Raw genomic sequence first — 26,373 nt, 5'->3', positions numbered from 1 at the left:
TGTATAAATACATAAATATATATGTATACTAATTTAATAGGTGCAAAGGATCTCTCTTAAATTTGCAAAATCTGTAAAATGCTTTCTCCTGCTTCTGAAAACACAGTTAAAATTTGCATAAATTCTTGCAATAATAGAAATAAGACTCAATCACAGTGCAAATAATTGTCAATATTATCATTCAGTAAGTGAATAAATACATAATAGCATCATTATAAAAATACACTTACACTTTGAACTAAATTATCTGGATTCTTAGTTTGCAGTAGCTCACTGATCAGAACTTCTGGTTTTAAAGACTATTTTTTTTCATCTGCTACTGTTTTGGCATTAATTTATTTTTAATAAAAACCTTTGAAGAATATCATAAAGTTGACTAAGATCTTTTTAAATAGCAAGAAAATTGGACATGGTGCATCTTAGCTATTTTAGAATAACACATACAAATTCAAGGTGAAATCTTACAATGTATCAAATAAGACAATAAGAATTATTTATCCTTTTCATCACAGAAATAAAAGCTAAAGATATGTGAATTTCTTTTCTAAATCATTTACATCTTAGTATTAATATTACTTTATTCCTTGCTTTCTTTTTGGTGTTATTGAGAAGTAAGAGCTTTTTTAAGCCTTCTCCTCTCCATTTTTATTTTGTTTATGAAAGCAAGATAAATTAATTATTTTTTCTTCTGATAATTGGGCCATATAAAGTTCACAGAATATTTAACCTTAAAAATAAATAAAAAGTAGATAAAACCATTATATATGTATATATAGGTGATTATTAATATTATATATGTATATACATATTATATATGTATATACATATTATATATGTATATGTGGGTGATTATTAATATATGCTGCTATTTTTATAATTACAATAGAATTACAAATATAAAGTGATTTTCCAAATCTGGCAATGAAAGATCAGCAACACAACCAGCAGATGGCCCCAGCCGAACATCACTCTTACACTGTAATCTGATGGATATTGTATTTGTGAAACTGTCTTACAGGGTAATACTGTGTATTATAACACACAGTAACATATAACACAGTAGAATGAAAAAAATCTTGCTGCTACTACTATTCACATCAGTGAATACTCGATTCACTGATGTATAACAATTTTAGAGATCGGAATGATAGATAAATAATTCTTCACAGCTACCCAAAGTTGAGGGTGGCCATCAATAAAAGGTTTAAGAGGATTTGACTTTGTACTGGAATGAGTTCCCAAATTAAAACAAATATATATATAGCAAGTGGCTTTTCTCAAGGTGATAATGCACACAGAATGAAAATTTGAAGAAAAAAATTATACCTTTTAACAAGCTGTATGAAGAGAAGTTCATACAAGTGAGGACTGCAGTGTATATAGCTGAGCTGCAGACTGGATCCTGCTGAATGCAAGAAAGGAATCAATGTTTAATTTCACTTAATAGTACTATTGGAAAAACATTTCTTTTGCTGTTTAAATTCAAAATATCATGAGACTCATCATTGTAGAGGAATTATATTTTAAGAACTGAATTGTAAGTAAAAGAAATTATTTTACTGTGACCAAAGCATCCATCAGTGATTTGTAAATACAGGTGTGGCAGTGCCACAGATTATCAACTGTACTTTCAAGTAATTTATTTAAATTTATATTTTAATATGTGAAAGAAAAGTGAAAGTTGTGAGGAAAAAAAGTTTATGTAACAATAATACTGTGTTGTAGACCAGGTAGTTAGGAAAAGCAAGCATCCAGGGGAAGTTGCTCAATTGGGTGTGTTATTTCCATGTAATTTCTTGTCAATGTGTCAACTATCCATTTAATTACCTAATGAGTTGTGTACCTACTGACAACATATGTCATGGTTTGAGTAATTGAAGCATGTATTTGTTAATGACACAAACTTCAAATATAGAGGTTTAGCAGTTCCAACCAATCAGGGAACTCAAAGACCCATTGAAATGTAATATGAAATAAATTGCATTTATGTATCTTTCTGGAATGTGAAGTAGATAGTTTTTATTTTAACAAAAATCCAGGAAATGGCACATAAACGTACAAGATGAGAAGATTTAGAATAGGTCATAATTAAAAATGTCCATTCAAGCTTAAGCCCCTCTGCAAAGGCACCTTTCAATGGCCTTGCATTATCAAATCATAAACTCTTCTTTCTATATACCCTTACCTCATTTGTTGGAATGAATGGATGGTGCCAAAAAATTCACTATCATTTTCTCCCCATTTCAACGTGTGATCTTACATTTTGTTTATCACTCTCCGCTCAAATGCTGCTCTTGATATCTTTGTTGATATCTTACAGACTTTTCTGTGGTGTTCCTCATGACAGCACCTAGGCACTTCACAAACAACCACTAATTTCTCTTGACTGTCATGAGCTGTGTCAGTGATATCATCTTTGCTTGTTGAAAGTAAGTGAAGCTGATGTGTACGTTGCACAAGAAATCAGTTTTGTGATGTTCCCCGAGATCCTTAAATTCACATCAAATACCTGGATGGAGATTTATGGAGATTCAAGTCCAAGTATGGATGTTTATCTTAGAAGCAGGGCAAAGAGCCAGGGAATTGGTGAACATACACTATTCAGACACTATATACAGATTTCCATTTCCTTTCATTCCAGTTTCTAGATGGAAACAAAGGAAGTATGACCAAAATTGCTCACTAACTTTGGATGCCTAAGGCAGGGTACCTTGGAGCTGATTTTTCGTATTAGTAATTTCAGACTGCCTATAGTCCCCTGGAACTAAGTTCCAAGAATACAAAAAGGAAAATAGGACAAATTATCGTAGTCACTTTGGTTTAGATGAATAGCTGGTATCCTTCAGCTCAACTTCTGACTTACTGCGGGTAGCTGCAATTCTTTTAAGACTTACAGTCTTAAAATGTTAAGTTACAACTGTGAGATTTTAAAATTCCACAAATCAAGCATGAGGATTTAAAGTTTGGTATAGAAAATGGGGAAAACAGAATTAATTGCAATTTTGAAAATTTATTATTTAAATTATTCCATTATGCCATAGAATTTTATAGAAAAAGAGCAATGTGTATTCTTTTGGGCAATACTCAAATTCCTAAATCCAGCAACTGTTCTGCAAATTCTACATCATTCATTACATCAAATTCCTCCTCTTCCACAGCAAATGTGGGACTGGCTGCCTCACATTTAGCATTTTCTTCAACACAAATGTTGACTTATTGCCAGATCTGAGAGAAACGGGATTTTCTGAAAAAGAATGCGCTCATTAAATGACTCCCTTGGAAAGGGACTCACACAGCTGAGCTGAATTAGCATTAAAAAAGCAATCCCAGATATGGTATTGCCCATCCCCTGAATATGAGTCACTGATGTTCTCTTAATGTAGACTTTCTTTTGCCTGAGTGTTTTAGAATGCTAAATCACAAAGAAGCAAATATACTATTAAATTTATAAAGATTTCCTATTGTTGCTGGATCATTCCACATCTCCAAGCAGTAAGCATAAAGGAATAGAATTCAAATTTATAACTCATGTTAGCTACTCTGGCCAAGAGCAATTCAATATTTCAACATTGTAGCTTGTTTCAGTTGGTCTCAGCTGCTTTCCTACTTGAATATATCTCAGAAAATGCTATATGGAAGTGCAACTTTTATTACTAAACTATATCAGACATTTATTTACATTTTTAATTTTTTTTTTTTGTTTTTGACTTCATAATTCTTCTATGTTTATGCATACTTGCATTTTTCAGAACTTCAGCCTTACAAGTAGTAAAGATAGAATGTGGATAATTTTTTATCCATACTGTAATGACTGGTCCATTTTGACATGTAATCTCCCTATCTGTTTTTCTAGGTGTCTAACACAATATTTGTATGTATGTCTGCATTGCCTTTTTTTTTTGTCCTTTATCTCCTTAAAAAGACAATGTAAAATACAAAATTATTATTGGTATTATTTTAAAAATTACTTGCAATTATTCATCATGCTAATTCCACATGTCCTGACTGCTTTACAAAAAAAAAATCGTTCCGAGGCAAACCCCAGAAATTGTACAAAGAAAGAACAAAAAACTCCAGCAATTATTTGTTTTATTTCCCTTTTCATAGTTAGTGTTAACTGTGATTCCAATAAAAAGATGATCAGTTAATAATGAACAGCTGTACATAGCTTTTTGTGCTTTAATGTGGTGATATTTTGTTGGCATCTCTGGATTAAAAGGGGAGGATGTATGAGGAGCTGCCTGGAGCTGTTAGGCCATGAGTTGTTCAGACCTCCTGACTTGTGCTCTTATGTTTGCTGCATACACTGTGGATATTGTAAGGTTCCCTACATCCCAGTTTCCACATATGCCAAACCAGGAACAACTGTGTTTTAACAACTAACAGGTCAAAGAGCATTCACTTGTGGTGTTCTCCTCTGTATCTCACAGTTAGAAGTTACTCTTGTCATTGTCCTCTATAACTTATTTCAAACGATGAGGGATCCTGGGCATTCCCATTGTTACTGGTTTAATTTGTAGGGAGAAGACCTGTATCTGCTTCAGGAACTATTTTTACTTTGGAACATGAAATGAAACATTTTTAAATTAGCAGGTTTGGATAAGCTGTATCCTACAGGTTTAGAGGCACTGTTGAAAAGTTGGACTATTAATGTTGATTTTCAGTAACTCTTGCTACATGGGAAATTTCAGGAGTGCAAAGGAAAGGTAGCATGCCAATATTTAAACAGAATAAAAGAAATGTACCAGGAAATTATAGACTTGTCAGTGTCACATAATTCCTTGGAAAAAGTAATGGAACAGATAACACGAAACTGAATTAATAATGATTTAAAAGCAAGTAGGGGAATTAATGTCAGTTCATTTGTGTTTATGGAAAATAATCCTATTAAACCAGTTTCACATTATACTTTCTGTAGTATGGGTTGGGATAAAAGCTGAAGGTGATTTTGAGGTCCACCAAAGCTGCAGACTTGACAAAGTAGTTACAGTACTACAAATCAATGTTTTGTTTGGCAAATTTAAAAGTGACTAGGGTTTTTAATCTTCTTGCAAAGCTACTTAAATGAGCCCTATTAGCAAGGCTTTATGCATAATATTGGCTAGGGATTTTCTCTTCTTTTGACAACAGAAAAAGGTATTGTTCCTGGCAGCAAGAGATAAATGTCTTTAGGCTGAGACTTTCCGATGTGCCACCACATATACAGTGGGTCTTTAGTGTGAGGGTGGTGAGGCACTGGAACAGGCTGCCCAGAGAAGTTGTGGATGCCTTGTAGGCCAGCTTGGATGGGCCACTTGGTCTAGTGAAAGGGGTCCCTGCTCATGGCAGAGGGGTTGAAATCAAATGATCTTTAAAGGTTCCCACCAACCCAAACCGTTCCATGATTCTGTAATTGCGAAGTTCTAGGCTGCAAGTGGGACTTTCTATAATAGAGCCGCACCAGGACTGGGTGTGGCCAAGGCTGGAACTTTGGAGAGCGGCTGTTGCTCAGCAACCTCACAGCCTTTCTGTAAACATTCCGCTGCAGTTGGCACATAGGGTCCTCTAACTCTGCCTGCATGGGTATGTCCTGTCATTATAAAGTGCTAGTTTACATAAAGTGTTGGCCTTTGTACTTTGCAGCCATGCTCTTGAACCTGAGTGTTTTTTGGCAACAGGTTCTTGAGGTTGTTTAAGACTTCAGAGCATGTTCAGAAGGATGTATTTGGCAGGTGTTTCATGTGTAAAGAATTTGGGCACACCTAATGTTTAAATTGGCTACTGGTGTCCTCATTTTGGGATTGGCTGTTGCAGAGAGATCATCACACCTGAGCTTCTGTTATGTGTGGGCTGATTCTTGTGCTCCAAAACAGTCACTTTATGTTGTGACTTTCAGTAGATTTAACTTTTCCTCTAAATCAGTTTTCTTGCATCAGAAGCACCTTGATGTTTAATTATTTTTTCTTTCCTGCTTAAAACTAATTTTGTAATGCCAGGTCGAGCTGAGACATGGTGGAAAGTTGGATACAAAGTGAAGCAGTCCTAGTGTTTCTGTCTGTGTGTCTGTATCTTAATTCTCTTTGTGAAGCCCACACTGACATTGTTTTCTGAAAGGTTTGCAAAGTGTAACAGCAATTAGATGCTTTTTCTACCATATACAATCATAGAAAATCAGCGCAAGACTGTAATTCCAGTTACAAGAAGAACAAGCAATATTAAGAGTTGAAGTCGATGGTCCATGTTGCTTCCTTCCAACCCACTCTTTAAGTCTGTTGTCTGAGGAAGGCTCTAAAACTAAAAATGACTTAATGCTATCATGCAGAGCAACCTAAGTGTGATGACAAACTTCCATAATTTCTTTCTGTTATCTTAATATGATTTTCAGAATTCATTTTTAATTGCTAAATTACGGGTTTTTTTTTTATTGTGCTCAGCAAGAGGGGAAAATAAACCTGAAAATGGTGCATATTTGCAAATGCTTAACCACTTGTTCTTAAATCTCTCTGCAAAAAAGTAAACTTTTGGACCTAATTTTTAAGTAGTGTTGAAAAACTTGGCTGGAGGTCAATGACTTGTTTTGTGCACACTGTATTGAAATGTCATACTGGTTATGTGTGCTGGTTTCAATGCAGTTTTTTGTACCTGCCTATTTTTGCTCTTACATATCAACTCTGTATCTTAGTACTTCAGAAGCAGTCTGGCAAAAAAGTGCATGCTGGGGAGAAGATTTGTAGGGTATTTCATGTAGAGTAATTATTTAGTTGTATTTTAAATTTCAACAAACTTCTTCCAAAGCACAGTTTAGTCTAGAAAACTATTTGTTTTTGCTCTCCAATTATAGTTTAATACCTTACAGCCATGTCACATCTACACTCTAAGGGTGGAGGAATATCTTTTTCAGAAGAAACTCAAAAATAGCAGTGAAATGCTGCAATACATGCCATAAACTATGCTTTCTGAATTGCCTTATGACTTTTGAATGGACTCTGCTCATGAACAGCTGTTTCAGGGCTTGAGTTTTCACTTCAAATCTTACTAAAAACTGATGTATGCTTTATCTCTGTTTGGTTTTTTTGCCAGCCTTGTCTGTGAGCTCAAGTAGTCCTCTGTTGTGAGAGGAACTCATGTTAAAATGATATTCAGCAGCCATATTCACTCTTAGTTTTCCTCTATTAAGTTAGTCCACTGTCCTTTTGGATGACAGGTGCTTTGCTTTCTGAACATCTTCATAGCCTGCTTTGATAGGCCTTTTTCTGTTTAGATCTGAATTCCTTTATGTTTTCTTTGGTTTGTTTGTTTGTTTGTTTGTTTGTTTGTTTGTTTTTAAATTAAACCATATTTTTCCATAGTACTTTGTTTATGGTCTCCCAAATGCCAGGATGATTTTTTTTTGTCTGCTAGGAATTGCTTTGTCCTAGGTTCTGCTAAATTCCTGGATTTTTTTACCTGGGATTAATTGATGCACTCTTTTTTTGCATCTAGTGAAGTGTTTAACTGCCACATGTACTAAACCCTATTTTAGAGCAGAAATACTTGTTATTAATCCTGGGTACCAGAGAGATGCTCCCATTCTCTCCTCCTGTGCCTAATTTAATCTTTGTGTATATGGAGTGCCTTGAAAATATTACTATATAAGTACCAAATATGCCCACAGGTTTTTTGCTTATTTCTGACTGATCTTTCTTGTTTCTCTTAATCAGGAAAGCCTCAATATGGGAAGAACTAACAATGATCCAGGTAGCATTGTAGGCTATTTCTACTTTAAATTTTCTTGACCACGCTCTAGCCAAAAGCCTTAACTTTAACAATTGAGATGGGCTGAACTACTTGTTGTTTTTCATCTATTAAAGAATTTATGTTGCTACTGCCATTGCAAGCTTTAAGCTCTAGGGCTGTACTGTAGTGAGCTCAGAACAGGTATCCAGAGGAAAAAAAAAATCATGTTTTTCCAAAATGCTTAAAAGATAAAAAGTTGTGGACAGGCGGGAATATGTCGTGTAGTGTGTTTTGAATACATCACATTTGAAACAGTACTTACACAACTTAACATTGTGTTGATGTGCAATGGTTTCACCAGAAGGAAACGAAGGAAAAGAAGGCAATGGCCTGCGTCGCTCCTTCCGGCAGAGGAAAGCTGTTGAGCGCTACGAATCTCCATTGGAAAGTAGGTGTGCTGGGCTGCCCTCGACACCTGTGCTCTCCAAGCTGCTCTACCACCCCTGCTTCTCAGCTGAGCTGGGAAGACAAAATAAGATGGAAGACAACTTGAAGGTTAAGGCAGTTCACCAAAGCAAAAGAAAAAGTTGTGCACAAAGAAAGAAAAAAAAGAGGTTTTGTTTTCTACTTCCTATCAGCAAGTGATGTCTGGCCACTTCCCATGAAGCTGGGCTTCACCATGTGTAGCAACTGCTCCAGAATGCAAACATTTTAGAAAAAAAAAAGCCCCACCTTCCTCCTACTTTTCTTAATTTTTATAGCTAAGCTGATGTCATATGGTATGGAAAATCCCTTTGGTTAATTTGGGTCAGCTATCCCAGCTGTGTCATCTCCCAGGATCTTGCTAGCCTACTGCTTGGATGTGGAAATCTGGGGAGACAGTGCTGATGCTGTGCCAGCACTGCTCAGCAGTAGCTAAAACGTTGGTGTGTTATCAACACCTTTCCAGCTACCAAGGCACAGCACAGCACTGTGAGGGCTGCTGTGCAGAAAATTAACTCCATCTCAGCCAGACCCAATAGAGTACATTCTACAATACTATATATTATACAGTTTCTCTTGAGAGCTAATTTCTTGTATGAAAGTGAGGGGTTGTTGGTTTAGGTTTTCTTTTTTTTTTATAAATGAAAATACATGCACACAAACTTTATATTTCTTACTTCATTCTGCCAGTAAATTTAATTGAATGCATGTATCCTGTGCACATTCTATTTTTTCTTGCCATTTGGCATCCTTATTGTTGCTTTTCAGTTAAAAAAATTACCTATCTACCCTTAAAATAATAGCAGTTAAAGAGACTCAATAATCTTACTCTTGTGGTTTTCAATTTTTCTTAAAAATCAGATGTGTGTCTTTTTACTTCTATTGTGCATGATTAAACCACTCAACATCCCCTCCTTGAAACTTTTCCTGAAGTTAGAGATGGATAATACCTGTCCCAAAGGCATTTTCTGCCTTTGATTATCCTGGTTTCTCTCAAACTTATTCACAACAAATTCTAAATTCTTTGCTTTCAACAGATCAAAGAAAACGTAACCTAAGCCCATCCAACCATACTTCACCTGTCAAAGAGAGAGATTCAAGCAAAAAATCTAAAAGGTTGGTGTATGGTTTATGATAGTTCTCCTTTTTAAGAGTACTGTTGATATGTGCTGATGTGTCTTGTGCTGTTCATATGACTGAAAAATGCTTTCAAGGTTTTTTGGACTGGTGGTAATTAGAGATTAATATAATTGCAGATCCCTTCTGTGGTAGTCTGAGGATATAAGGAAAACATACACTGCAGGGGAGGCCATCCTTTTTACTAGTCCTTAGATTTTATCTGAAAATACTCTATTTTTGGTCACTGATAAGGTGGTGATGAGGGTTGTGGCTGAGATTGTGTAACTGAAATTTCATTTTTTCTGGAATGGAAGCCATAATGTCCCTCTGAAAATCTTAGACTTGAAGGGTGTACAAATTAAGATTTAAGATTTAATCTTGAAGGGTATGATTTATCAAAACTGAACACAACTTACAGGGAGAGCCTGTATGGAAGTTTCAATGGCTTTTTAATTCAATCACTCAAGAGAGTTCATGTTTCTTTATGAAACTATCCTTAAACAAGAAAAATGCCTAATGAAATTCTAAATTATAAGTTGCAATACTCATATTTCTAAGTGCTAAGAGTTGTTAAAATAATTAACTCAGTTTAAAGTTCTTTATTTACTCATGGCCATTAAATGAGAAACGGTTGGAATGAATAACTATTTAGGAAGCTTATCCTCATTTATAAGGTCTTTTGAATTCACTTGCTATCATTAGAAAATCAAAAATCATCTAACTGCATCATAAATTAGAAAGCATTTTTTTCTTTCTCCTTAATTCAAATTAGGTCACCTTCAGCCAACTCTCAGAAAGATGACATAAAGGAAGCTCCAAATAATCACACGAAAGCAACTCAGAAAGGCAACTTAAATGAAGTTCACACGGATCACATGAAAATTGGAGCAAGCCTGGCTGGTGTGGAGCAAATGCAAATAGATGGTTCAGTAAGTATTTTTACTTCATGGTGTCAGTGAGACATTTGCAGTATTTATGGAAGCTTCCAGTAATGGGCCATCTACAGCTCCTTTGACTTACAGTTTTCTCTCAAGTGATTTGCAAATTCCTACTAACATTTTCTTTGTGCTGACATCTAATTTGTGATGGAACCTTATAGACGTTGGAGCTTTCTTTAACACATGTTCTGTTGACTTCATCTTTAGGCACAATTTCATGGTGTGGGTGGTCTCTCTGACCACATTTCAGCTTTAAAAGAGATGGTCATTTTGCCATTGCTTTATCCTGACGTCTTTGAGATATTGAAATTTAAACCTCCAAGGTAAGAGACACCATTTAAAACAATAAGTTCTTAACTCAGTTATTTTCAGGAGAATATCCAACTGGCGTATCAACATGTTTCCATGCTTCAAAATTTTCAGCAGTGTTTATGGCTCTTTTTAGCACTAATCAAAAGTATTTTTTTTAAAAAAAGGATAGGATACAGCATATATGTAGGTTCAGAGATTTACTGTGTGGCAAAACTAGCCTTTAAAATGTGGAGTTGGAGATTTTTTTTTCCTTTAGAGTCTGGCATGCAAGTGGATTTGATCAGTTTGTGAGTAGGAAGGCATTATCTGCTGCTAGTTGACAGTTGTTTGCTTTGTGGAAGTCCAGTTTTGTCTTACACCAACTCTTTTTTTTTCCCAAGTATTTTCAGGTATTAGTTTTATAATTGATGGGACTTGCAACGAGAACTTTGCAGTGTTTTTTTATGTTTGGGCTAAAATAAGAATCTGTCCCCTTCTTACACAGCTAAGCGAGTTCTGTGTTATGAAATGAAATTATTGGAGATTCATTAGCTTTATATATCCTTGGTCATGGTATATTGAAATAGGACTTTAAATTATTTGCTCCCAGTGAATTTAAAAGTATTACAAACAGAAGAAAATCTGTATTTTGCTTCTTTATTAATTGAAATTCTTTTTGAAGCAGCACTGCATTGTCTCTTCTAGTTGATGAAAATACAGAAATGCAGAATACCTTCCCATTTTTAGACTACTTTCTCTTCCTTAATCACCAGCAAAGGGAGACCAAATCCAGTAACTCAAAGCTTTTTAGGGGAGAATTAAATGCTTTACTCTCAAATCTTGACTTTTGTGAAAACAAGAATGAATATGCAGTTTATCATTGAAAAATGGACTGATGCTTCCTAAGTTAGCTCAGTCTCAGATTCTGCATTGGAAATTTGCTCGTTTTGCTTCACCCTACTGCAACCATCTCTGTTGGCATGTCAGAACTGGGATGCTACTATCTTTTTTTCAAGATTTTGTACATGTGCATTATTCTCTATATTCATTTTGTTTGCTGCCTTGCAGAATTTTATTTTGACTTTTCTCACACTTCAGCTGTTACTATCTTATCCATGAAGTTCAGCTTAGGACAGCAGAGTTGTATATTTTAGGGATGGGGGTTGTAATAGATTTCCATGGCATTTCTTCTTATGTGAATTTTTAAAAAAATTCTTTCTTTTAAATTGTAGAGGCTGTTTATTCTATGGTCCACCAGGGACTGGAAAGACCCTGGTTGCTCGTGCACTTGCTAATGAATGTAGCAGAGGTGACAGGAAAGTAACCTTTTTTATGAGAAGTGCTGCTGACTGCATGAGTAAATGGGTAGGGGAATCTGAACGACAGCTTCGTTTAGTGTTTGAGCAGGTAAGGCTGAAACATGCCATGTGTTCTCTTGGAATTATAACTAATTTTTATAGTCAAGAACTCACTCATTTTCATGTTTTGTAATCTCCTTCCACTGAAATGGGATTATCAGTGTTCCCTTTCTCAGTGGAGTCTCTTGAGATGTATTGAAAAGATTAGTAAAGCAAACAAGAAAATCACCACCACCACCCCCACCCTCAAAAAATCCTTCACCATACACACAACTCAGTCACAAAAATGGCCTCAAGAAGCAAGAGATGATAGCTTTAGGTGAGAGGGAAACAGATGCGGGGTGAAAACATGTTCATTTAAATTAGTAATGGAAGGTCACTTCCAGAAACTTTGAGTCCTGTCTCTGTTCTCATGGTTGCCAAATAGCAGTAAAAACTACTGGTATGATTTGTTTCCTGTCGCCCAGTCTCAGTGGGTTGACAGGCTGCTGTTTTCTGTTGACAAGCTGCTGTTTCACATTAGGTTAATTAGTAGAGATCTCTGATGCTAGTCTGAAAAATCTAGTTCCAATGCCTTTCCAACCATAATGTCTTTCATGCATTTTCTCTTTCAAGTAGTGCTGTTTTCCTGATGTCAGTGTTCCTGTGTTTTCTTTGTAGGCCTACCAGATGCGACCTTCAATTATTTTCTTTGATGAGATTGATGCTCTTGCTCCTGTACGGTCCAGCAAACAAGATCAGGTTCACAGGTAGGACATGTTTAATCTTTGTGAAATGAAGACTACAGCCTATTTTATCTTGATGTGACACCTTCATTTAACCTGAAAACTAGTAATTCAGTGCTAGTGAATTTCAGATGATTTTAAAACAATAAATGGAAACAATTCACTAAGCTTGATATCAGTACAAGGTCTGTGTTACCTTATTTGTATTTTTCTATGTCTAAAAATAATTATTTCACTGATCAGTATCTTGTCAATAAAAACCTGTCCTTTTTGAAGGATCAGTGGAGAAGGTTATGTGGGACTGAAGAAAATTTACTAAACTGGTGAATGAAAATTATATTTTTCTGTTAGCTCTGTTGTGGGGACACTTCTGACACTTATGGATGGCTTAGCCAGCAGAGGAGAGGTTGTGGTGATAGGAGCCACCAACAGACTGGATTCCATAGATCCCGCTTTACGAAGACCTGGGCGCTTTGAACGAGAATTCCGCTTCAACTTGCCAAACAAAGAGGTCAGAACTTCAAATCAAACTGATGTGGCAAAGTCCATCTTTATGACAAACCCCTGTAACAAGGCAGCATTGCAGAGCAGTGCAAGTCTCCATCTGTAGTGTACAGCTTGGACACAAGAGGGATATCTGGAGACATTCCATTGTACTGTGAAGGGCAAACCTGGTGCTGAATATATATAGGAGTAAGATGATGTCAACAAGTAGTTGCTTCTGTCTTGGATAAAGATATAAAGTACATTGCACAGGTGCAGCACTTCGAGTTCAATGGCAATAGCTAAGCAGTGAAGAAATTTGTTTTATAGCAACCAAAAATATTGGTGTAGGGATGTTTGGGAGAGAGATGGTGTGCAAAACTGTAACCCTGGTTTTGTGTTTTTTCTCTGGCTATCACTGATATTTCTTGGCAATTTTTGGAGCAAAGATAAAAGGCTAATTGGATTGAAAGCTAGTAAAAGTGCACAAAACAGTGCGTTTAGCAGGAACATTTTTATCCAGTATTTATCTGCTCTCAGGAACAAGAGACAAGGTGCCATGAAACAGATCTAATAGACAATTCCCTGCTGTGGAAGAATTCTAGAAGTGTGCCATAATTAATCTGTGTACCAGGAGATACTTCACTGAAAATCTTACTAGGATCAGAGATGAGAATGGAAGATGTTTGATATTTTCTGGATGAGTGACGGTAGTTTGAGTCATAGTTTTTGTTCTTGGTAGCAACTGTAGCAATTTTAAATCGACTAGTACTCTTTTTCTTTGAATCAACTGGCAGAAAAGCAAATCTGATGAACTACTGAAACTGTCACGCTGAAATTTTGCAAAATTTGAGAGAATTTTCTTTGATGCAAAATGTCCATTTGCAGATGAGGCTTTTACTACAATTTGTTCTTCAAAATCATTAAGTCTCATGCTTATAAAACTCACTTTTTATAGAAAATGCACTTGCCTTTTGTTTCACTGCATCCTCCACAAGAGTTTGATGTAAGAATTATTAAATTTCCTGCTTGAAGAAGAAGTGAGTGTATTAATAACTGATGTTTAAAATACTTAGAAGTTTAGCAGACAAAAGTATTTGTACTAGTGTGAGAGGTTTGAAGGTTTTGTGTTGTGATTGTTTTCTTAAGAGAAAACTTGAGGCAATCTAAAATGCAACCATTTTGTTTCTAGGCAAGATTAGAAATTTTCAAAATTCACACACGAGACTGGACCCTGAAGCCATCGGACAACTTACTTGAAGACCTGGCTGAGAAATCTGTTGGTGAGTTTGACAGCAGTGTGGGTCCTTTTCCCCTGGGCAGTGTTCAACCACTCTGCCCCCAGCCTGTAGCACAGCATGGGGCTGTAACTGAAGTGCAGAAGCCGGCACTTGGCTTTGTTGAACCTCATACCCATTGATTCAGCCTGTCCAGATCCCCCTGCAGAGCCTTCCTGCTCTCCAGCAGATCAACACTCCCACCCAATGTAGTGTTGTCCACAATCTTACTGAGGGTGTACTCAATCCCCTCATCCACATCATTGATAAAGATATTAAAAAGGACTGGACTGAGTTTTGGAGAGCACCACTAGTGAACCCTCTGCCAACTGGATGTAGCATCATTCACCAACACTCTTGGCCAGGCCATCCAGACAGTTTTTAACCTATATAACGCATATATATATGTTGACGTTAACACTTGGTTCTTGATTTGTTTGTCAGGATTCTGTGGTGCTGATATTAAAGCCTTATGTGTTGAAGCTGGGCTCTGTGCTTTGCGCCGCCGCTATCCGCAGATACACGAGAGTTACAAAAGACTGAAGATAGATGCCAGATCGATTAAAGTAACAGCAAAGGACTTCACCATAGCCATGCAGAAGATTGTTCCAGCATCACAGAGATCTGGGGCTTCACCTGGGAGAGCACTACCATCTATTTCAAAGCCGCTGTTAGAAAACACCTTGAAAAGAATTTTACAAGCCTTGGAGAGACCATTTCCCCATGCAAAGCTTGCACTGAAGAACCAAGGTATTACAATAACATCTAATTGTTATACTTTGCAGAGTGTGCGGAGTGAGAGCGGTGTGTCAGTAGAGAACCTACAGTTCTCTACTGACACACCACTCTCACTCCGCACACTCTGCAAAGTATAACACTGTAGGTTCTCTACTGGAGCCCCCTGTTACTGACAGTAGCTCACATCCCGTTAATTGTTTCAGAGATGGATCTGAGGTTTCACATATGAGGCACTTCTTTCCAAATTGTAGAATCATAGAATGATTTGCGTTGGAGGAACCTTAAAGGTTATCTAGTTGACCAAGCTTTGGACAGAGACACCTTCCACTAGACCAAGTTGCTCAGAGCTCCATCCAGCCTGGCTTTGAATGCTTCCAAGAACTGAGTATCTATGACTTCTCTGGGCAACCTGTTTCAATGCCTCACCACTCTCACAGTAAAGAATTTTTTGCTAGTATCCAGTCTAAACTTACTCTCTTTCAGTCTGAACCCATTCCCCCTTATCCTCTCACTACATGCTCTTGTAAAGAGTCCTTCTCCATCTTTCCTGTAGGTTTTCTTCAGGTACTGGAAATCCAAAAGTAGGTTACCCTGAAGCCTTGTTTTTTTCCAGGCTAAACAAACCAATTTTTCCCAGCATTCCCTTATAGGAGAGGTGCTCCGTCTGTCTCACCATCTTGGTGGCCCTCCTATGGACTTGCTCCAACAGGTCAATGTCCTTTCTGTGCTGGGATCCCAGAGCTGATGCAGCACTGCAGGTGGGGTCTCACCAGGACAGAGCAAAGGGGCAGAATCCTGTCCCTTGGGCTGCTTTGGATGCAGCCCCAGACACAACTGGCTTTCTGATATGCAAGAGTACATTGCTAGGTCATGTCCAGCCTCTCATGCACCAGCAGCCCTAAGTCATTCTCAGCATGGCTGCTCCTGATCTGTTCATCCCCAGCCTGTGTTGATCCTGGGGACTGCCCTGACTCAGGTACAGCAACTTGAACTTGGACCTGTTGAACCTCATGAGATTCCCATTGTCCCCCTTCTTGAGCTTGTCCAGATCCCTCTGGATGGCATCCCATCCTTCAGGTGTGTCAACTGCATCACTCAGCTTGGTGTCATCTGCAAATTTACTGAGGTTACACTCAATTCCCTCATTTATGTTATTAATGAAGATATTAAATAACACTAGTCCCAGTAGGCACCCCTGAGGGACACCACTTGTCACTGATGTCAATTGGAACTCTGAGCAATTGATTGCTACCCTCTGGATGTGACCATCCACCCACTTTCTTATCCATCTAACAGTCCACTCATCACATCCATCTGTCTCCAATTTAAAGAGAAGGACACTGTGGGGGACCATGTCAAAAACTTTACAGAAGTCCAGATAAATGATGTCTGTAACCCTTCCTTTGTCCACTGATATAGTCAATAATTATAATGACTATAGTAAATAAATGCTTAAATGAGGGCAGAAGGGTTTTTCTGGTATCTAGGCACTACAGAAGTTGTTCCAGATCATCTTTATTCTAAGGAAAAAACCTCCCAAGTATTTGTCAATAGAGAGATAATACCTGATGCAAATCATAGGACATAGGACAGCTTTGTATATATTGTGCAATCTCCTTAGATCTGTGGTAGGCTGTACTCTTCAGATAATAGCATTCAAATAACAAAATGCAAGAGAAATAGTTTCCAGTATTGATTTCAAAGGTGTATTAAAGCAAGAGTGAGATATGAACTATTCAGTAAAGATAACAAATTTCTCTTGTCTTTAAATCCTATTTCAGGGAATGATGGGATTGACAGTCATGATGACTCATCATCAGTCTCTGAAAAGAATCCTGACAGCAAAAAGGGAGAAATCCGCACTTCAAGCAGGTACATGTTTGTCCTCTTTATAGTGACATTTTTGAGAAGGCTGCATCTGTAAAATGTTATGTCAGTATGTGAGGGCTGCTAGATGAAGGAGTTAAGGGTGTGTGTGGCAGTGATCAATATTTGCAGGAATTCAGCCGTGAAGATCCAGCTGGGTACTAGATCTAACGGCTCTGACTACACTGCCCTAACTCGTCAAACTGATCGGCCCAGCCTTCTTTTACTAAGTCCAGCTGGTTCACAGACTATTAAACCATGTTTAATCCACAGTATTCCTTCAAAGACTCAAGACCCAAAAAATGTTTATTCTGTCCTTTTAGCTTAAAATATCTCTATGGATTTATGTAGCCATCTTTTACCCTTCTACCTTCCAAGATGGCTGAACCAGTAGCAAATTACGTATCAGAAACAAAATAAAGAAGTGGTTTGTTAAATCACTATGAGAAAAATTTAAATGTCTCAATTTTTTACCTTTGCCCTACTGATTTTTTGTTATCTTTTGACATTTTAATTGTGGAAGTCACATAGTCCAGTAGTTTTTAAAATAGATTATTGTCAGATATTTTTCTCCCTTCCTATGGCTGTGCTGCCCAGAAAATATGACTTGCTGAGCTTCACTAGGTTTCTAGGATCTTTTACTTCAGCAAGTAAAGGTACAATAGTAATGTGGTGGGAAAATGCACAAACCTCTTCACAAGTATATTTCATGCAAGTAAAGCAAGATGACTAAGAAATTAATGCTCAAGTCAAAGATGAAACAACTAGAATGACTAAATGAATAAAATGAATGACTAATGAATAAAATGAATATAAATCTTGCACATATTTAGTGTAGTGCTGTAATTTAAGCAATAAAGTCATGTTCTTCTTCAGATACAAATAATGTGTTTCAGTACCCACATTAGGGTTTTTTTTTTTTTGAAATGTGGTTTTGCCCCTTTGTTCCCACCATCTCCAAGAGAGCTGTGACCAAATTTTAGGTAAATTTGATAGGTGTAGAGATCTCACTTAAAGTCAAGACAAGCTGAAAATGATTGTGTGTGGACAGTAAAGAGACCCAGACTGGTTTGAGCTGTAAGAATTGTTATTTTGCCCTGTTATCAGATTACTGACCAGCTGTTTTGTGTGTATTTGCCTGGACATTCACCCTGTGGGATTTAAGAACTGTTAATTAACCCAACCAAAGGAATAGCAGACATGCTGGGAACTGGCAGGATTTTTTTTTAGCAGAGGAGTGATACCAATTTTTAAGAAAATAGACTTTGATAAATAGACTGGTCTTCTTGATCACAGAATCACAGACCAACTTATTATTTAGTAGAACATGGAGCATATTTACAAAAAAAAAAAAAGTATGGGAAAAATATTTAACATCTGTGTGCCTTTTTATCACTCTTTTTCAAACTTGTTTTCTTTTTATTGTTGTAGAAATCCTTCTTACCAGCCAACATCTTTCAGGCCACGGTTTTTACTAGTTGAAGAGCCAGGATGTGGGCAGGCTTTTGATTTGGCACCTGCCATATTACATGCCCTGGAAAAATTTCCAGCTTATACACTAGATCTACCCACCTTGTTTGTTAGCACCACATCACAGGAAGAAACATGTTCACAGGTATCTTTTTTTTGTTGCTGTTGTTCTCATAGGATTCTTGAACTGTATATAAACCAGTGAAATAAGCACAAATCACTGTTAATGGAGTTGGCCTGATTTGAATTTGCTGTTATATGGTTACTTTTGTATGAAAATTCACTTTTATTGTAGATGGAATGATACTGAATAAGGACATTTGTAGATAGCCATGTTTCATTTCTATTTGAAATTAAAGAGGGAGGATGTTGCTAGCAGCTTGGGAAGATGGCAGGTGCTGCTAATAAGCCTTTCTTTGTGGCAAGTAATCCTGCTGGTCTTGATGGGATCCAGAAAAGTTGGTTTTGATGCTTCTTAAATCTCTGTGCTGCCAGTAGCTGGCTCTGCATCAGCCTGATGGCGACATGCACTTTTTGTAACTTTCTTTTTTATTGTTTTTGTAGGGCAGCCAAAGTTTTTGTGAAAAGAAGTTTTTTTAAATATACATATACAGTTTGTACTGCAACAGTGAAATACAATGAAAGCATTGCAATTCATGGAATGCTTAAATGTGCAAACTGATGTGTGTCTCTTAACTAGAAAAAATAAATAGAAGCAGATTACTGCAGTTTTGATTTTTTTACTTTTAGGCAGGAAATCAATTTAATTATTTAGCATCGCTGTATTGAAATATTTTTATCTTTATTAGCAGTGTTTTAGAGCTGTTCAAGTCCGGACAGACACATCATGTGACTGGATACTCATTTGCCACACAGGAGGAGCAATTCTCTTTTTGTTATGTCATGGTTGCACTATGGCTATATAAATACCATGTCTACACGTTTGTGACAGGAACTCCCTGAATATTACTCTGAAATGGGACATGGAGAAATTTGCCATGTGAAAGGACTGTTGCTGCTTCCCTCATGTAGTAGATTCATGTCCTCTTCTGTGACTGAAGTGCCATGCAGTGGTTTGTGGTCTTTCAAAGCACATTATCTGGTCTGATGGATACTTTGATAATGAGAAGAATGAGAGGCTCTGAGTGATTTAGCTCCTCAGGCAGGCTAAGGACTCATCACCTCTTATAAAATGTTCTTGAAATTATGATTTATGACCAGGCTTCTTTTACTGTGTTAGCCCTCATCTTTTCACATAGGTCTTTGTTCAGGCTGTGCTCCAGTCTAACATGGGTATGGGCCCACACTGAACTATGTGTAGTGAAATGGTGCAGTCACAGTTGTGTAGTGTTCTCCAGGCTAATACATCTTGCTGAAGAGTTAGTCTTGATTTTTCAGGCACATCATCACATCATCTGAGTTTTGAGGCTCTGTAGGAGTTATCTTACCCCTAAGTAGTTTTGAAATCTGATTCAGTTCTGTCTGCATAGCAATGTCTATGTTTGAGTCAAAGTGAAAATGTCGCCTTATTGTTAAAGAATCGTTAATTTATTGGTTTGTCTTGATGTCTTGGCTTTATGCACTCCTATTTCACAAGGTAGTCTGACTGATACGTAGTTACTTAGTGGTCTGTTCTACATGATGCAATTTTCTTATCCAAGCTTTCATTTTACCAGTTGATACGAGAAGCTCAAAGAACAGCACCAAGTATCATTTATATCCCACAAATCCCTTCGTGGTGGGAGGCTGTTGGACCTACACTGAAAGCTGCTTTTACAGGATTGCTGAATAACATTCCATACTTTGCTCCGGTTTTGCTCCTTGCAACATCTGATGTGCCACATGAAGATCTCCCTGAAGAGGTATTTCTGTCAATACTTTTTTTTCCTTTGTTACTCAGTTTCTTGTTAACTTACAACATTGGAGTATTTTGCTGCTTTCAAACAGATTTATGCTGTTATTACTAAGGCACCAAAACACTGTCTTTTAAAATTTGCTGAGATTAAACAATGCTGAAAGCATTGGTCTAAAGTGTTTTCTGAGAAAAGAGATCGACTTTGGCTCAACTTTTTCTCCCCTCTCACACACTTGTGAGACTTGTGAGACAGACCTATAGATACACTTCAGACAACCAGTTCAGTAGCTTCAGGATGGTTTGGTATGTACTTAGTAAAGAATACACAGTGCTTGAAAGGTAGCTGGGAAAAAGACTGTTTTTCTGAAAACATTTTTACTGAAAAAGTACTGTGGTCACACTGTTAGTGATAGAATGTAATTTCTAATTTAAATTATTTCACAAAAAAATCAATTTCTTCATCTAGGTGGAAACTTGGCAAATTAAAAAGCAACATGGAAATAAATTTTTAGTTGTATTTTGTAACAAAATTAATTAAGAATGTGCTTTCTAGAATCTGAGAGTGTTCATTAAAGGAAGGTGTTTAAAATACTATTATGCTGCTCTGATTATTTTGTCTAAGTAGAAAAGTTTTTATAAAATTAATAAGTGCCTTCTAAAATAAAATAAAAAAAAAAAACCAGAAAAAAACACATTACCAAAAAGTTGTCACTTGTCTGCTGAGCCCTGCCTCTTCCCTCTGTAGCTGTCATAAATATTCAAGCTAAAGGACATCAAGCTGGGTAAATGTACACTAAGCAGTATTTGGGGTGGTAAATGTCACCCCTTTCTGATTGGTTTATCATACTTTTTTCATGGATCTTAAACTTGAGAAGGTTGATTAGAGAAGGTATTTTAGTCTGCAGTGATATGGAAATCTAGCCTTTTAAGGCCAAGAAGTTAACTTTTAATAGCTTGTTTTATCTAGATGAGTATTCAGTGTAATTTAGAAATGTACTCGTCTTTTTGGAATAGAAAACAAAAAACTGTTTGGCCTTATATCTGAAATCTCTTTTCTTCTCATGGTCTAGATAAAAACATTGTTTAATACTAATCGTGAAGAAGTTTTCAATATCCCGCGGCCTACCTGTGCTGAAAGAAAAGGGTTTTATGAGAACTTGATTATGAAGCAAGCTGCTGAACCCCCTGCATCAAAAAACAGTGCAGGTAAGGATTTCCTACATATAAAATTTTGTTACTGTAAATTAACAGCTAATATAGTATTTGCTTTGGTGATAATTCTCTGTCAATCATTTTTCATGTACTTGCAATTAAGCACCATGAATTGACTAAAATTTTTCTCTGTTATTTCAGAGAGGTCCCCTATTTCAAGTAGAGGATATTTAGCAAATACTCTATTCCACATTAAGAGAAATCCTGACTTAAATTTGCATCATTCCAGATTCACAGGCAACATGTTCTCAGGTGGATGAGCAACCACAAGTATTGGACGAGAAAGCAATCAAAATTAAAAAACGAGGAGTGTTTGTGGATTACTCTGAGCTCAGAGTAAGTTTAACTTCAATTTTGTTAATACTGAAGTAGGACATTTTCTTTACGGTTGTAAATTAATTTGGTTGTTAACCAATGCCAGTGCAAAAAATTTATGAGAGGGATATATAGCTTGTGAAAAAAATTCAGCCTGTAAGGGACTGTGACAGTTGTTTCTGTAGCTGGTGTAAACTGCTGCTCTTGCTGTATTTTAGAAAACAGGGTTATCTTCCTAATTTTTAATGTAAAAGGGCTTGTTAAATTTTAAAATAGCCCAGTGATAACCTTCTAGTACTGTTAGTTATTAATGCAGTTTTTATGATGGATTGGGGTAGGGTTGTTTTGTTTTTCTGTTTGCATATTTTCATGTATTAGGAACCAGAAAAGGACCTTGATTTTTAGCAGTTATGGCTTTAAACCTGAAATTAGCAGGTTGAACAAAGCACATCCTGGATAAAATACTAATACCTGCATTTCCAAAATTCTTTCAAAATCCAGTGTTAGAATTTTACATCCATACAGCAACCAGTGTTACAAGGTTTTTCTAATCCCCTGTAGGAGCAAAGTTATTACCCTAGGCTATAGCTGGGGAAAGGGTCAAAAGTGGGCCTAGCTGCAGGGGGTAAAAGGTTCCTTTGCTTGAATTGGAGAGGGTATAAAAGAAGGACCTGACTTGCAGGGAATATTGCTTGGACAAAAATTCGGGAAGTTGCTAGATGAAGTCCTGGAGTTTGGTCAAAGCAGAATAGGCTGCTGTTTATCTGTTGAGAAAGGGAGTATTATTTGGATATTTCCTCTGTATTGGGAGAATATGACCAGAGTGGAATCCCCTCTGATGAAGGGGATTGTCCACACAATTTGTGTCACACTTTTAAGCTGTGACATAATTTGTAGAAGTGAAACTAGCTTTATAAGGCTGGTGTCCTAAGGAAGCAAATTTTAGGGGGTTTTGTTGTTCACATCTGCCTGCATATGGAGAGAAACCACATAGGTTTTTCTAGAGTCAGAGTGCTAATAGCATGTCCTCCAAAGTTATTTCCAGCTGAAGAAATGGTATGGTAGAATCCTTATAGATGTTTCAGTGTATATATATTTTTTAGCTGTGAGGAGAAAGCTACAGTCATGAAGCATGTCTGTTTAGAAAACTTGTTTCCTTAACATGACTGTCACTGAAACTTGGTGCTTGTACCTGAGAACCTCATTGGAACTTTCCTGAAGTCAATAAGCTGGGTGAACGTCCAAAATATATCTGCTTGGTTTTGTGTGGGATAGGTTTTTATATTATTTGTTTGGGTTTGTTAAGTTGGTTTGATTGATGGCAGTTTCTGTTTGTTTATTTGCTTGGTAATAGGCATAGAACTTGATGAACAAATAGAAAAGCATGCACTCACCTATGTGGCAGCAATTAGAAGTCGTTTCGCTGGGGATGTTGGCCATGCACCTCTGTCATGTCCTATGTGTTGTGTTTGCAGCAGCTGAACGCACGCTGTGTGGGTTTTGTGCCTCTTAGCTGCACATTGGATAGAAGGAAGTTCAGGGAAACACTTTAGTGTTGTGCTAACTGATCTGAGCAGGGCTGAGTTAATGGCAAGCAGCTGTGAGACAGTACTATTTTCATTTGGTGCAGCTGCTTTCTTAAGCTATATCTTCACAACCTCACACAACACAGAGTTACAGTGGTGCCACTAGTGCTAGTGTTGCTAGTGTTGCATTTCCACAGATTATCACATTCACATCTCAACAGAAGGGACTGTGTGACAGATTGGTAATTTGCTGCAGGTGGTCATTCTGCTAGTTCATCCACTCCAGAGCTGAAAGGTAGGAGCTAGCTGGTGTTTGGCACAGTAACATCCAGCTAATGGGTAAAGGTGAGCACCTAAGGAGCTTCTGTTTCCAGCTGGCACAGCTGTATCTGGAATGTAGCCTGGCTTCCAAAGACATATTTTTCAGGGCCCTGTATTGCATTTCTAAGTAAATACAACCATGGCTTTTCTGTGGCAGCTACTCTATAACAAAGTGGATTTTGTCATTCCCCACTGTTCTGGAGGCAGTTGATTGACAGTTACGATTGTTGATGTCATAGACTGACGAGTAAGAAAATACTGTCTGAACTTTAAGCCTTCTTTTTGTCTGAAGTGTGAGAAATTGTTTTCTCCAGTTAAATCTTGTGAGATATTTAATCTCCAAAGTACCACTTTTATTTAACAGTATATGAAAGTCGGACATACCTTGTCCTATTCTGAATTGTAGTTTCCACTTTTTTTTTCTTCAGAAAGTGTTGGATGCTGTCGTCGCGGCAACTGAGAACATCAGTATATCAAGCATGGCAAAACTATATTCTGTTCTTAGTATGTGCATTTACCAACAGCGGGAAAATCCAGACAAAACCATATTAGTGGAGGTAATTTTTTTTTTTGTCTTATAGCACTTTCTGTCACATGGTATTATGTGTATGTATATTATGCATATGTATGTGGTCACAATTATTTATCACTCTTTACTGCTTAGTTGCCTGTGTTACAAGACTTTCATTTCAGGATAGAAGACATCTACTTATTGCAAACCCATTATTGAATTTGGCATAATTGTTGGCAATTTTGGCAGATAAAGGCAATGGGTTCACCTACACAGGCCTCCCAAACCAGTTAATCTATCTGCCACTATTCATTCTGAAGAACTTTTCCGGGGTGGGGTGGGCTCTGAAAGGAGAACACTTTTCTCAGTCTGCCACTTCCTATTTCTTCCCTTGCAGGCAGGCATGCATGGTAACACTTGGATAGCACTCATTCTATTCTTGAAAAGAAATTAATTGTGAAACATTGCAAGAATTTCAGGCTTTTCTGTAGGCTCACTAGACTTTCTTTTTAACTTGGCATGGCTCTAGCATCTTTCGTATGACATGGGAGCTTTCTGCCTACGATGGTTTGATGCTAATGAGTCCAACTCTCTAATCTCCTCCTCTGAGAGAGGATTTCTGCGTTGTTGGAACTCCGCAGAAATCTTCCACAGGCACCCATGGTCCCAGGCAGGAATTCTCAGTATTAAGTTGTTTTAGATAGATTGAGTATTCAGTCTTCAAGATCCTTGAATCCACTTGTCTTTCAGATGTTTATGCATAAAATTACATAAAATTCTTTATGCTTCTAAGTCTGCCTTAAAAAAAAAAAAAAAAAAGAGGAAGCCTCTTCTCTTTAGTTAAGGAGGTTATTCCTGAAAAATGTGCCCTTCTCTCATCTAGCAGAATAATGTGTTTTAGCATGAGGGGGGATTTGTTTGTGTTATATCAGGGCTTGTGTGCTCTTGTGACTGGACTTGATTTTTTGGTTCATTTTCTATGTCTACTTTTAGCTTTAGTTCCAGCTTTCAATAGTGGCTCTTCAGGAACTGTCTTCTTTTTTATTGTTGAAAGCACCTTGATAGAGATCCATTGTTCCTTGAGATAGATCCCTGCAGTTTCTCTGGCCTACTCTCTGTTTTGGGTGCCTAAGGACATGTTTGAAGGTAGTGGGGCTAGAAAGATGGTGGTAGCACATGTATTGGCTAAATATTACTAACACCTGTATGTATGTACATATTCTTGATTCTTTTGATGAAGAAGTTATTAGGGTTCTCAGGCTTGTATTCACACTGACTCTTAATTTGTCTTTTTTTTTTTTTCTTTTTTCTTTATTAGGAAATGAAGAAAGAAATTGCAGCCCTCAGTTGGCTGTGATACTTGACTACTCTAATGTATGGCTCCCAAATATATAAGTTATATTTAGCATGTCTCACTAATTGTAGAAGCTATAGGAAAAAAGAATAGAAGAAAAAAGCTAAGTACATAACTGAAATCAGACAGAACAGAGTGACACTTGGTGAAATGACCAATTTAATGCCACATTATGAAGACCTAAACAAGGCAAACTTATTCAACTAGGTATTCCAGAAGTAGATCATGCCCACTGGATCGAGAAAGGATCTATGTGAAGAAGGGAAGGCATCAGCTGAAGAAAAGTGGGCACCAGCTTGAAAGAAGATGGAGTATGTGGGCTAATTAGCATATGAAGCAAGAGAATGATTCAACCAATAGAAGATTGAATATTAATTAACAGGAAGACTGTATAATTAGGAGCCAATCAACATTAGTGTCTGGAAAGTTTTGACAGTCAGTATGCCGGCTTTGTGGATTTACTGCCTACCACCCTTTTCTGCACAGAACTGAAAATAAATCAAATACCTCTACTTTGTATGGCTCAGCCTTTTGCACACTGGTGAAAGAACTCGTTTTGGGACAACAGTGTTTTCTTTTCAAGAGAACAGCATGGAATTCTTCTAAAGTGTATTGATTCTGATTCCTGCTGTTGTCTCAAACCTTCCAAACATTTTTTTTATTGCTGGAAGATACTGGAACTGCTTTTTTTTTTTTTTTTCTGGCTGCCCGTCACCTCACGGGGATGGGTCGAGAGGCACCTGAGTGCCCCGGGGTACAGGGGCGGACACCGTCGCTTCGTAAGTGACCGTGGTGTGGTGACCTTCAGGACTCTAGCTCTGAGTTCGTCCCCTTGG

At 37.2% G+C, this 26,373-nt stretch overlaps 1 protein-coding gene across 3 annotated transcripts; it reads left to right on the top strand.

Annotated features, from left to right (window-relative positions):
- Window positions 1-5,486: 5,486 nt before the first annotated feature.
- Window positions 5,487-26,049, top strand: LOC128813382 (ATPase family AAA domain-containing protein 2-like). 3 transcript variants are annotated; one of them, XM_053988480.1, is made up of 18 exons: window positions 5,487-5,562; window positions 7,680-7,716; window positions 8,057-8,143; window positions 9,216-9,294; window positions 10,070-10,226; window positions 10,443-10,558; window positions 11,759-11,933; window positions 12,545-12,633; window positions 12,961-13,120; window positions 14,285-14,375; window positions 14,814-15,119; window positions 16,889-16,979; window positions 18,405-18,588; window positions 20,120-20,305; window positions 21,369-21,504; window positions 21,740-21,846; window positions 24,101-24,229; window positions 25,502-26,049. In XM_053988480.1, the coding sequence occupies exons 2-18, from the start codon at window positions 7,692-7,694 to the stop codon at window positions 25,538-25,540; spliced, it is 2,157 nt and encodes a 718-aa protein (XP_053844455.1). In that variant the 5' UTR covers window positions 5,487-5,562; window positions 7,680-7,691; the 3' UTR covers window positions 25,541-26,049. The 3 variants fall into 3 exon arrangements, with proteins under 3 accessions (XP_053844455.1, XP_053844442.1, XP_053844448.1); XM_053988467.1 differs by having other exon boundaries at window positions 20,105-20,305; XM_053988473.1 differs by lacking the exon at window positions 5,487-5,562 and adding an exon at window positions 7,163-7,183 and having other exon boundaries at window positions 20,105-20,305.
- Window positions 26,050-26,373: the final 324 nt, after the last annotated feature.

The sequence above is a fragment of the Vidua macroura genome, chromosome 1 (assembly GCF_024509145.1).
Source record: "Vidua macroura isolate BioBank_ID:100142 chromosome 1, ASM2450914v1, whole genome shotgun sequence".
Lineage (NCBI taxonomy): Eukaryota > Metazoa > Chordata > Aves > Passeriformes > Viduidae > Vidua > Vidua macroura.
The sequence above is the reverse complement of the archived record's forward strand: the minus strand, read 5'-3'. Positions and strand labels throughout refer to the sequence as shown.